General features: G+C 37.3%; 1 protein-coding gene across 1 annotated transcript; it reads right to left on the reverse strand.

Moving 5' to 3' along the window:
- Positions 1-808: 808 nt before the first annotated feature.
- Positions 809-4,768, reverse strand: LOC128552615 (uncharacterized). The gene is made up of 5 exons (XM_053533659.1): positions 4,480-4,768; positions 3,699-3,882; positions 3,123-3,260; positions 2,424-2,759; positions 809-1,077 (listed from the first exon to the last, which is right to left on the reverse strand). The coding sequence occupies exons 2-5, from the start codon at positions 3,820-3,822 to the stop codon at positions 809-811; spliced, it is 867 nt and encodes a 288-aa protein (XP_053389634.1). The 5' UTR covers positions 3,823-3,882; positions 4,480-4,768.
- Between the last annotated feature and the right edge of the window lie 8,959 nt (positions 4,769-13,727).

Genomic DNA, 13,727 nt, shown 5'->3' on the forward strand with positions numbered 1-13,727 from the left:
AACAACTTTTTTATGAAAAGATTTAAATAAGAGGTAATTTAACCGTAAACTTCAATGTCAGATACTGCCAATTGCTGCTAAATGTCTTCGTATCATCACAATTTGTAAAATATATTGTTCAAACTGGAGAAAAGTGTAATCGTATCCGGATATAATATTTTGGGTAAATATCGAGCTGTGTTATGAAATTTTAAGAAAAAAAAATTAAAACAAACTGAAACTGGTAGACTATACTGTCAGTACATCAATCATTAGCCGACTCAGGCCATTCAGGCCTTTGATTATAGTGTTTTCTATGTTTGACATATGTACAAAAACGAATAAATCATCTGTAGATATGCAAGGTTTTCGAGACACATGCAATAAGGGTCAAAATATTTTATGCAAAATTAATTTGCTGACACCCTGTATGTAGTTTTTTCCATTTTTATCACTTTCCCCCCTGTGCCCAAGTACCATTTTTGCAGCATACATATATAATAACTATTTACAAAGACGTGTGAAATATTTTGTTTCGTCACTGGGGGGAAAGATGTTTAAAAGGTAAAAATGATTAATGTTCATATTTCAATAGAATGAAAAATGTCCACAAAGTCATCTTTTTTTTGTTAACAAACTTGTAAACTTTAGTCGAATATATCAAGAAATGGTCTTTTACTATCTGTATTTTGCTATTTCAGACTTCTAGCCCTTGGTCAGTTTTTACTTCATTGGATAGGCAATCTGAATAGGAAAACGTCCGAGGTCCTTTCCTATTTTGATTATTTTGAGCAATTTATGTCCACAATCTAAAGTCATTCGAATCTAATTAGCTTTTCTGGAAACGTTTAAGTATTTCATTTTGCATCATTTTCAGTTCTTCCATTCCACGTGTAAGCAATTTCATTTCCGACTGTATTTGAAAAACGGTTATACAAAGTGCATTGATATCATCGATTTTACTAGGAGGATCAACTACAGTTTGCATAAAGGTTTGCTGTAGATTTGATTTTCTCTCCCAATACCAAATACGCCGCTGGCGGAGTTTCTTTTGCTTTTGACTTTTTTCCATCTTTGAAATCTCACTGAAACGGTCTCCTAAAACAAACAAAGTATATGATATCAACCCGCGCACATAAAATATGTATGTATATGTGAGGTTTAGACTTTATGCCTGTAACGGTATGTTCAAATGCTAGATGCATTATATTAATTTTGTACATTCAATCAGAACTTAATTTCTGAACACGATTTGTATGACAACTACTATGAACAGACTAAAGTAAACCGATTCTGCAATTTCACTGCTTGTCTTGTTCTCGATGCTTCAAAGAGATCCTCTGTTTAGACTTTATTTATTTCACAACAGCGGGTGCTAAGTGCTAGGTGCTGTGTGGCGGTCGTAAAAAGTAGCCCCGACTTTACCTCATGTTGTTATATTTTCTGGTCATTCGGAATCATTGATTTCAACTCATTCAGATTTGAAGATTGAATAATGCTTAGGCCGATGCCAGGGGTGTTGGCACTGTTGCATTTTCCACTACCGCTCACGAACAGACTCAATCAAACTGAGTCTGCAATTTTGACTGCTTGCCTTGTTCTCGGTGCTTCCGAGGAATCTACTTTTCAGATTTTATTTAGGCACACAATACCATTTTTTCAAGGGATGCTATTTCAATTCTACTATTTTATACATGTAAATGTACAAGGTTATGCTACTGTTGTCAAAACACATATGGTCTGTTCAAACGTAGAACAAGAAAAAGTAATCTGTCTGATATTCTGTATAGTAATGAAATGAAACTTATTTGTACTTGTGATGATTATAATTACTCTGAATGCTTTCATACTTTCATCTTACTTAATTGTCTACTGACTCTGCGTCCTATCTTAAATATTCATCAATTGATTTTATTTTAGTACAGTTTAAATTTTCTAGGTATTTAATGATTATTGTTTTAACAAAAGATTGCTTCTAATGTGGTAACGTTTACATGAATTATCTGATGGATGTGGAGCTCCATACAGTTAACTCAGTTTAGGTCCATAACTTACGATGATATGCCTTATCAGTATTGGAGAAAAAATCTATAAAAAGATCCTTTGGAAGCTATGAATGCAACCAACAATAATAAAGCAGACTCGGTTTGATTGAGTCTGTTCATAATAGGTAATGAAATGTGCAACACCTCTCACGTCCTTTAGCACGTCTTAAGCGGAACTCTATTACACATACATGTATATTGAATGGATTATATAATCCCAAAGGAACAGGAAATGTAACAACACTGAATCCATATGACTTTAAAAATAAAAAAGAACAAGTCCCGGCAAACGCAATTTCACATTTTAATTTCTTAATTCCCCGAGTGACGTACGGATTACAATCACAAGTTTTTAAGTTCGTTTGTTAAGTAGAATTTTGTTACAAATTATTGGTCTACCTTGCTGTTGTTCAATAAATTTAAACAGTTCTGCAATATCTGCCATTCCGGATTGCTCAAGGACATCTACAAATACTTCATCCCAATTAGGTAAATGTTTATTAACACCTTCAATAATCACGATTGCGGCTGCTTGTGAACCACGTGCTCTATATTCTGCGTCTGCTTCCTCGTATTCTGATTTGACAAGTAATTCCCTTTCATATACTGCATCCAAAAATTCCGGAAAACATATACGCTGCTTAAGGTCGTGCGTTACAAGTTTAAGAATATCTGAGCTATGGCTGTGATGAATTTCAGTTTCATTTCTTAGAAGTTTCGACAGATGGACATACTCTGAAGATAAAGTATTCAGACTTGCACAACTTTCATATAAAATATTTTATTTACTTATTCCATAACATTTCCAAAATCGAAACAACAGAAAAGAATTTTCTGTTTTTATATCCACATTAAAGGGATTTTGAGCAACCGTCCATGAATACGCTCAATCTAACTGATCCTGCAATATTTTCAATTTTGTTTTGCTTGGCGCACGCGAAACTTTCAACTTTTTCAATTTTACTATTTTGTATGCTAGTTCAGTTCATATGAATAACATTCAAATCATGCGCTTTGGTTTATTAATAATCTTATAAACCATTAAGTGCACTTTCAAAATCTAAATAATTCTGGCATATACGGGAAGAAAACAATTACCCAGTGTTTCCAATGCGTCCAAGAAGCTCCGCCATATTCCAGGTATGTCACTCATCGCCATAATGTCAAGAAGCATTTCTACCGCATCAGAAGGACACGATTTTTGTTTGCTCTTTATGTTTTCAGTATCATTCTTTCCTATAATTGCATATGATGTATTTTACTGACTTGGATTTTAGCGAAATTAATTGTAAATGTATAACTCAATTGTAGATTTGATATTTAGTTCTTCTGTCTAGTATATTGTGGCAAATACTGATTGCCAGCTAATTCTGTTTTAATCATTACGATGTCATTCATACATTTACATAAACTTGTCAGGTCTAAACTTTAACTAGAAAGTACTATTATGATCTTATACTGTCCAATTAACTCGAAATCAAACATCTGCGGTCGCAAGCTTTCTTATCACAGTTACAAGTAGCGCTGTCCTTCCGCCACTGTTGCATGAATCACCATGAGACAATAGTCGTAAGTACTACGTGTATATTGTGATATCCTATTTACACTGTTTAACTTCACAACATAATAATTAACAGTTGAAACGCATACATTGCTGATAAAAATATCACCTACCAAGCGGGAGAAGAGGTAACAGATCTTCAACTCGAACTTGATGTTTGATCCAGTCTCGATACACCTCTGCCATATACTCTACATGACATTTGTTTTCTATCGATTCTTCACTTGTTGCAGTCATTGACGATATTACAGAGTCGGATGTTGAACTCCGAGTGTCATATCTACTAAAACGATGTAACTGAAAAAAGAAACCTGTAATGAACAAATATATTCATCCGCGAATCATATAAATTTACGTACATATAGCTGAGAGATTGAAAGAGTTCGATAAACAATACTGAAACAGACACGGTTGCGTTAAAAAATGTTCATTGAGTTCTGGATTAACCAACAAAGAAAAGACAGCACTGGCCATTGATAATAATACAGTCGAGTCCACTTCATACGAACTCGCTTGTTACGAATTTTACGGTAATAGCGAAATCGCTTCAAAGGAACAATCGGTAGATACGATACATATTTTGGAAGTCCCAGTTGCTTAAATATTATAATTTTCCATCTTTTGATACGCACTTAAGAAGCCGGCGGCCATTTCGCCCTTCTACGTATGATTTGATAAAAGACATTGCGACTGAAATCATTCGTCCTCCACCTCTGATTCATAAGGGGAAGTTGGCAGTTACTTGGACAGGTTTGTACTGGTACAGAATCCAGGAACACTGGTTAGGTTAACTGCTCGCCATTACATAACTGAAATACTGTTGAAAAACGGCGTTAAAGCCAACACAAAGAAAGAAAGAAAAAATTAAAATAAAAGCCTTTTTCTGATACAAACCTTTCGCTTTTGAGAAAATTTCTTAACACTAGTTTGGGCACTGTGTCCATCGTTGCGCTGGAAGGGAAAAACAAGTATTCGAGTATTGCAGTGGCAATACAGAAGTCCGCTACCGGTATAAAATTTGTTAGTTTTCGTCCCTTGTGGTTGTTGGCAACAATGTTAAGACTAAAATGCAAGGTATTTGGGAGCTATGAACCAAAAACTATTTTTACATAACTTTCAATAGTGACCTTGACTTACAAGCATAGATCATGCACACGATACGTTCTGTGTAGTATTAAGATAATCCTTCAATGCTTATAAAAGCTATGGAGCAGAAACAAATTTTTACCTTTACCTTCAATAGTGACATTGAACTTCGACCGACAAACATGGGTCATGTGCGCCACAAATAGTCTTATCATGAAAAATATTTCGGTGTAGTAATAAAAATATCCTTCAATGCAATTGAAAGTTACGGGACAAAAACTAATTTTCACTTCATCTCAAACAGTGATCTTGACCTTTAATCGACAAGCATGGATCAAACTGTCTCATCAAGGGAAACGTATGCATATATAACACTAAACTGATCCACCAAGGCATATAAAAGTTATGGAGCATTTAGTAATATTTTTTTAATAATAATAATATCACTGTCCTTTGACCTACAAGCATAAGTCATGTACGTGCATTATCTATATACATTACAAGATTTATGAACCTAGCTTGATTACCTTTCGAGCAATTGCAGGATCCAGATTTTCCGACTGACAAACGGACAGATAGACAGACGGACGGACGGACGTTCCAGCATATGGGATTTTATGTGGCTACTCTTTTGTGCTTTATGTAACACATAGCTTAAGGCTCTTACTTTGCTCTTGAGGTGATATAATATGTTTCTTTATTCCACTATTTTCTTGTTACGATTCTTAACGTAAGATTTCCTATTCTTCAAATTTATTGGAATTCCCTTTGAAATTTTGAAAAAGGAATGTTGTTTTTAATAGCTTCGTTATTATCAACGTGTAAATATAAGCTTTGTGGTACTAGCCTGATATATAACTGGTAATGTTTGGCTTCGGTTCAATGCCACGCTGAGCGTGTTTTCCATTTTGTTCTGTTTCACGTACTTTGTTGGCTTCTTTGCTGTCTAACTGAGTCAAGGCATTTTGATTTGATGCTTGTTTTATCTTTTCCTCCTGGAAAGTGGCAATATAACATACATTTTATAATAGTCATGTACAGAAGATTAATTTTTCAAAACCACAACCGATATTTGACAAGAACTGAATAAGAAATAGTATACTAATTTGAACATTTTTAATGTAAGGTAAAATGCTTTCCTTTGATAAGAGATGTGAACATAAACCAGATACGCTTTTCGTTTTGTTTGTAATAGCATTTCCCTAGCATTTTGTGATAATATTTACGTCATTGTAATAGCCACTATTAGTTTGAAGTATCATTTAGATATGTATGTTAAATCAACTCTTGTAATAACTACTTTTGATGAGGGTCGATCTTAATATATCAGGTATCTTCGGTATGACTCTGTTTAAATTAAGCCGACATTCTGATATAGTAGTGTAAATAAACTTTAAAGTTAACATTTGTCTGCAAAACAAAGCTATAACCATGCAGAATAGTTTGGCAAATGGGTCATGTTTTACGCATATTTAAAGTCCCCATGCAAATGTCATCATTTACTGACGATTGAAAATGAAACTACGAACGCTGCTACTTAGGTAAAAAGCGATATTGTATTCCAAGTTAAACATTTCTCAGTAATGAATCATCTAACAATGAGTCGGTAGCTGTATAGTCCAGGCAGCATTTTGAAAAACAATTTCCGTCTTAAACCATTTTATTTGAATCCCTTAAAATCCCTTCACGCATTAGGAAACAGACAGCTGAATGGCTGAATGTACTGACAGACATTATTTTTGCCAAACAGGTAACTTTTTCAATTCATGTTATTACGGAATGTAATGAAACATTGAAGGAACGCATAGCGACGTGCATTTTTATCACTTACAAGATAAATTAAGGTACATGCCCTTTCATGACATGATCTATTAGTATTAACATCCTGATGAAAATTCAATGAGAAGTCGAAATGAGGTAAATATAATGTGTGAGAGATATGGTTTGCAGAACAAATAACTAAAACAAGCATCATGTTTAAATTTAAAATGAGCTTCAAAATGAAAAAAAAAAATTATATGCTGTAAATCCTCATATGTCTGGTTAACAATAACATGACTGATGGATCTAATCAAGTTCCTTGTCATAAGTTTATGTACTGGTATTTGGTTTTCAAAAACATAATTATTTGGAATATTTGGGTTATCCTGTGATGAACGTGAAATGTTCTGAAATTTAAAGAATGAGAAGCTTATTGAAATGAATGACAAAATTTGATTCTGCACAACATCGTACATAAAGTGTTATTTTCGTAATGGATTTAACTTTTTTTCAAATTCAAATTGGCCAATAAAGGCAACGCAAAAAAGCTGAATTAATACAAAACGTGGGCCCCGTTTCATAATGGAAATGTTTCTAGGCAGTACAAAGTCCCCTACTGGAAATAGAATTGACAAGGATATGATCATACTTAAAGATATTCAGCCATAGTTGAGAGATTTGTTTTATGTAACGGGTATTCACTGAAAAGTGTTGAATAACCTCCTTCTGTCAATATAAAATACCTTTGGAGGGTTATATATATACTTCAAACCTGGATAAGAAATATACATGAAGGGACAGAGATAATAAAACTTGAGATTGTAGCAGTTAAAACCTAAAGTTACATAAAGTACAATAAATTGCAACGGTTGAACTTATATGAATTTACCCTGGTAGCAAGGTATACTATCTCCTTAAATATGATACCAACCGTTGAGCTGGTGAATGTAAACTTTGTGTTCAAATATCCTATTTTCTGTTCTAAAAATAAAATATACAACAACTGAATTACGGGCCATGGCCTTGCGAACGAAATTACTATATCGTATTATTATTTTAAACATATGTATTATAATTTCCATCCATGCTTATAGATTTACATTATCATAGTTATTTGGGCAGTTGGAAGTCTTAGTATGAAGGTGAGCGTCCTGATAGGATTCTTGGTCTTGAATGGTCTTGTACGTGACATATTTTAAATGTTGTTATCAAGTTTTGACCCAACATCTTTGACCCCTATGAGTGCCATTAGCCTTTTCTCCGAGGGCCTGGCTCATTCATGCTACCCATTGTCTGTTTGTTCAAGTCATTTAAAATCCATCGTCTATTGCAAGGTAATTGATCGGTCACAGACGGGACAGATGACGGAAGAAGTGCACATCTTTAATGTCAAAGATGGTATTCAACCAGACGGGACTTAAAACTATTCATAATAGAGATTGAAAACCCTACACGATTATAAAGTGTGCTTTAGTTGTATAATGGTGTTCAAATTTTCAGTAGATTTGTAACTTCTCAGCCTTTTGCGTACTGTTTCAACCGAGATGTATTATGTTCGACTTTGTGTTTGATGAAAATGAATTATTATTTAAATAACAGTTGAAAAATCATTTTGTGAGCTTTTTAGTTAAGTTAGTAAAAGTTTTAGTAGGTAAAAGTATGCAACCAAATATGCTTTTAATGTAATACTGTTCAATTGAAATCTGTTACAAAAGTGACTTATCTAAGTAACAATTAATAGAGTGGCAAATAACTCAGTGCATTTTGGGCAGCCGATATGAAACTTACTGCAAGAAATAAGTGAGATCAAAAATATTTACCCACTTCAGTACTTTAATATATTCTTTCTCATGTGCTTCCGACTTCGAAGTATGCAACTTTTCTTTGTCATTTGTTGGTTCTAGTCTAATCCTTCCCTACAAAAATAACGATTTTTTTCTACCGCATTTGTTATTGTAGTAATGCCCTTTATCATGATATATAATTCAATACGCTTTGAAATTAGATACTGACACGCTTATAACGATGTACTCCGAGTAATCCTTAATTGTGTGAATAGCTACAAAAAAGCCTTGGTTTTTAACCACTTAAGGCTGATTAAGAGATGTTATATTTCAATTCGCCGTAAAATTGGCGCTTTTTGTGTTTGCCAAATCAATGTTAATCTGTCTGGGCATTATTTCAAGGATGGATTGGTATCTGGCTAAATCCAAGCTCTTTTTAATCAGCTGGATGACTTCAACACATGTGTGGCATTGGTCTGTCGATGCGTCAAGTGTGGTGTGCTGTGTGTTGTGTTCTTGTCACCTTCCGCTTTTAGCCTCCAACGCTGGCTAGACTTCTGGTAAAAAAGGGGCCGAGTGCGAAAGTCTTTCCTGCCAGTACATAGCCTCTCTATAGACAAGCCCTTTTGCAGTGCCTCCGAGTTGGCGCCACACGGTAACTGAGCACCTTGCGGCCTCAGGCAGAACTGAAGGGGACTCGGAGGAGGTCTGCCCCCAGGCATGTGGCATGCCAGGCCCACCGGTGTGTGGACACGCCCTGATGCCTATGAACAGACCCCCAGCTATGGGACAAATAGCTCCTGTGTTCCCAGGATAGGGTTTTAACTCGGAAATAAGGGTGAGGTAACCCCGAAAGAAACCTAGAGAGTTGAAGACAGAGGTGCTGGGCCATTGGCTCTCTCTTAACGAACCACAGCACCATGCAATATCGCTATGACTACACAGCCATCCGGTATTAATCAATGTGGTGCTGAATCTCTGAGGTCCCTCCAGGGGGATTCAGTGCCGGGCTCTGAGCCTCGACAGAGTCCACTCACAGCTACTGGGGTCCCTCTTTCAATCCACAACATGCAAAGAGAAGAAGGAGGAACATACCAAGGAGAAGAACCAATCCGCATCAACCTTTCAGGCTGATGCACTGGAATGCGGAGGGTGTCTCCAGCAAGAAAGCTGAACTTGAGCATATCCTCCATGAGAAAAACAAGAATGTCTGTTGCATTCATGAAACTCACCTACAGCCAGAAAAATCCTTCAAAGTCAGAGGATACCAGTGTTTTCGCTGTGACAGAATTGACAGACGAAAAGGAGGCATCATGACATTGGTCAGGAACAACATCAGCGCTGTCCAATCCAACACGCATATGGATGACTCCGAGTTCCAAGTTCTGAGCCTGAGAAAGAACGAGTTCAAATTGAAACTTGTGAACATATACTCTCCAAGTGACAAAGCTCTGTTCCTTGACAAAGTTACAACTGATGAAACCAGATTCATCATTGTAGGAGACTTTAACAGTCACTCACAAAGGTGGGGATATGACCACCTGGATAAACGTGGAGAGGAAGTGGAGACCTGGCAAGACGATAACAAGCTTAACCTCATCAACAGGCCAGATGATCCCCCAACTTTTTAGTCAAGAAGCTGGCGAACAACATCAAACACTAATCTTGCTTTATGTACTGATGACATACTTGGACATGTCAAGCGGGAAGTCAATGAACAACTAGGTGGTAGCGACCATCGCCCAGTCCAACTTACTATAGACCGTATAGCCTCTACTTCACCTAGCATCCCCAGATGGAACTACAAGAAGGCCAGGTGGACCTTTTACCGAAGTCTGAGTGATGAACTCTGTAAAGACATCAGAGTGGAAGGTAGAGACATTAACCGGGTTGTCAAAGACTTCAACGCCAGTATACTTAAAGGCCTAGATTTTGGCAGTGGGCCAAGAGATTTTTGTCTTCACCAGCACAGTTGGGGGCTAATGACCATCACAGTATGGCTCCAATAAACAAGGGTCATTGTTTATTGGAGAGTCAGTCTACCTTACAAGTGTATCTATTAGTGAGAAGGGGAAACGATGTAATTTATTTTAAATTAATGAATAATTGATAACTTTTAAAGTTATACTAATATTTTTTTGGCATTTCTATGTTAAAAAAAGATATTTGTTGATCAAACACAAAAATTAAATAATCAGAAACTCATTTTCACAATAATGAAATAATGAGAAACTTACTTAAAGAAATATGCAAGTTTTTATTTTTTCAAATTCTGTCTGGAGAATTGTGATATTTCTGAAAAATGTGACTTTCACTCATTTAAAGCTTGCAGAATACTGTAAATAACATTTGTCTAAATTGAAAACAGATTGTGAATTTCAAAGTTACAAAGCAAAGCATGAAAAAAGTCCCTTTTGGCAACATACAGAAAATGAAAATTCAGTATAGATGGAACACAATAATTTATATTCAAATAATGTTGATTACGTGAATACATGAAAATCAATTTCCAAATCGAAAAATATTGTTTGTCAGCACAAAGAATTCACTGACAGGAAGTTTTCACTATACTTGTGTTTTATTATTATTTTTATTTTCAATATTATTAATCTTTTTTCATCCTTTATGTAATATAGTAATGATAATAATATACCAGTGATAATATAATAATACTATTAATAATATTAATAATGATAATAATAATTATGATTATTTCTTTTATTATTATTATTATCATTATTATAACATTAAAGTAATAGTTATTATCATCTACATAATATTAAAATGATAATTATTATCATTCCACATTTACTGAAGAAAAATTAATTTCTTTCAACTCCACTGCACACATCTTCATGGTCTAGTTGGGGTCCCTGCTGTGCTAATTGCCCTCTTATCAGTTGCTATTACATTATCGCTGATAAGCAGCAGATAAGATGGGAGTTGTATATTGGCACTTATATAGTAGTGAATCTAAGCCTTTAAGGCTGCTTACAGCGCCATTCCAAGGGGAGCAAGAAAGGACTATATGCCCTACTGGAGTGATGAGTTGGAGAATCTACAGGCAAAGTTATCAGAAGCCAGGGAAGGAGCAGAAAACAATCCCTCACAAGAAAGTAACCTCTCTCTACAGCAAGCCAAGGCCAAATTCCTCAGGCACAAACGGGAAGCACACAGGAAGAGCTGAAGAAACAACATAGCCTCGCTCAACCTAGAGCGAGATGGCCAAAAGCTGTGGAGATTGACGAGACAGCTGAACGATGAAGAAACAGGAAGAGGCTCAGTAACTTTGGAAGAGAATGGTAAACTGTTGACGGGTAAACACGCGGCAAACACTTTTGCCTCTAATAACAAAGATGTTTCCAACATCCCCTTCAACAGGGAACGACAAAGGGAAGCCCGACGGGAAAAAAAGGGAAACGCAGACAAGCCAAGTGACACCAAAATGCATGAAGCAGAGTCTTAAACTGCATGAGCTACAGACAGCTCTTAGGCAGTTGAAGACAAAGAAGTCTCCTGGACCAGATGGAGTCACAAATGGAATGTTGATCCATCTAGGCACTGAAGCAATTTGCAAACTCCTGGAAATTTACAACTACAGCTGGACACAAGGACTGCTTCCACTGATATGGAAAGAGGCAGTCATGATCCCCATCCACAAGAAAGGCTATCGCCCAATCAGCCTAACCAGCTGTGTTGGAAAGACCATGGAGAGGATTGTGAATGCACGCCTGAAGTGGTACATGGAGACTAACAGCCCATTCGCAACGCAACAAACTGGCTTCAGGCAATTCCGCCCCACTGAGGACCAGACCACTTATCTATCGCAAGAGATAGAGGACGCCTTTTCCAATAGCTGAAAGTCGTGCTTACAGCATGGACTGATCTGCAGCGGGCGTTTGACAAAAGTCTGGACTGATGGACTCCTCGTCAAGCTGATGAGGACTGGAGTAGGAGGTCACATGCTGAGGTGGATTAAATCATACCTCCACAACAGGAGAGCAAGAGTCAGTTTAGAACATGCCAACAGTAGGAAGTTCCTTTTGCGTCATGGTGTCCCACAAGGCGGAGTCTTATCCCCTACACTCTTCTTGCTTTTCATCAATGATCTGGTGTCTGAACTACCGAAAGGAGTTAAGGCTGCTCTCTACGCTGACGATCTGGTGTTATGGTGTAAGGAAGAACATGCCACTACAGCCACATACAGGATGCAAGACGCCATCAACAAGCTTTCAGCTAGGGCTGAAGATTGGTGTGTATCAATCAATACAGAGACATTGTCCACCAGACTATTCTCCCTGTCGTCAAAGCAGAGGGCGGGTAAAATCAAGATGGTAAATACTTCGCTGATTGAAGCAGACGAAGCAAAATACCTCGGAGTGACCTTTGATAAACGGCTAACCTGGAAGCCCCACATTAGTCATGCAGAAGGGAAGGTCCGCAGGAAGCTTGCCATGATGCGCAAACTTGCTGGAACAACGTCGGGAGCAAATGAGCAAATACTCAAGACAGTATATCAGGGAACAGTGAAACCCCATTAAGAGTATAGCTCAACTGCCTGGTCCACTACTGCCAAAACTAACCAACAGGCTTTAGACAGAACCAAACATTGCGGATCATGACTGGTGCTACAAAGTCTACACCAGTCTCAATCATCGAGAAGCTAACAGGCACACAACCGTTACAAGACAGAAGATGCGAATGTTGTGCTTCAAGCAGAGAAGTTCAGGTCTTTTCAAGACCATCCCATGAAAGCCAAGCTAGATGACTACACAAAGAATCGGCTCAAACGTAGTAGCTTCGTACATGAGGCAAAGAAACTCAACCGAGAGTTCAAAACTGATCTGAGCATACCAACAATTCCCCTAGGTAGTGAAGTCATTATAAACCCACTAGCGAATGATCTGTCCTCAGTGACTGTGAGACTTACTGTTCCTCGTCTTGACCGCGGGAAGCAAGAAGATAAAGGCATTCGGAAGAGCCTCACACGTGCTATGATCAATGAAGACTATCCTCCGGAATCATGGGCTCAAGTCTATACATACGGATCAACCACATGCGCCGTCAAAGATGGAGGAGCAGGAGTTTTCATTCAATAACTATCCGGCAAGATAGAAACACAACATGCAGCCACAGGAAAACACTGCAGCAATTACAAGGCAGAGACTGAAGCACTCACGAAGGCCGTCTCAATGGTTAAAGACTCGGCAGAAGAAAGCTCCTCAGTCGTCTTTCTCATAGATGCACTGTCTGTCATGGAAGCTGTGATCATCAATAAAGCTCCGCAGCTAGCAAGGAGAATGCAAAGCCTGAGTATAACCTGCAAAGTAGCACTTCAGTGTATTCCATCCCATTGTGGACTTGCAGGCAATGAAGAGGCAGACAAACTGGCTAAGCTAGGAGCTCAGTCAGAAAAAACAACAGAACCTGTGAGCTACAAGGAGAAAGTCACCATCATCAAGGCACTAACGAGACCAAGGATGGAGGAAGATGCTTTTCATCTCCTTGATC

Source organism: Mercenaria mercenaria, unplaced genomic scaffold (genome assembly GCF_021730395.1).
Source record: "Mercenaria mercenaria strain notata unplaced genomic scaffold, MADL_Memer_1 contig_2961, whole genome shotgun sequence".
Classification (NCBI taxonomy): Eukaryota; Metazoa; Mollusca; class Bivalvia; order Venerida; family Veneridae; genus Mercenaria; species Mercenaria mercenaria.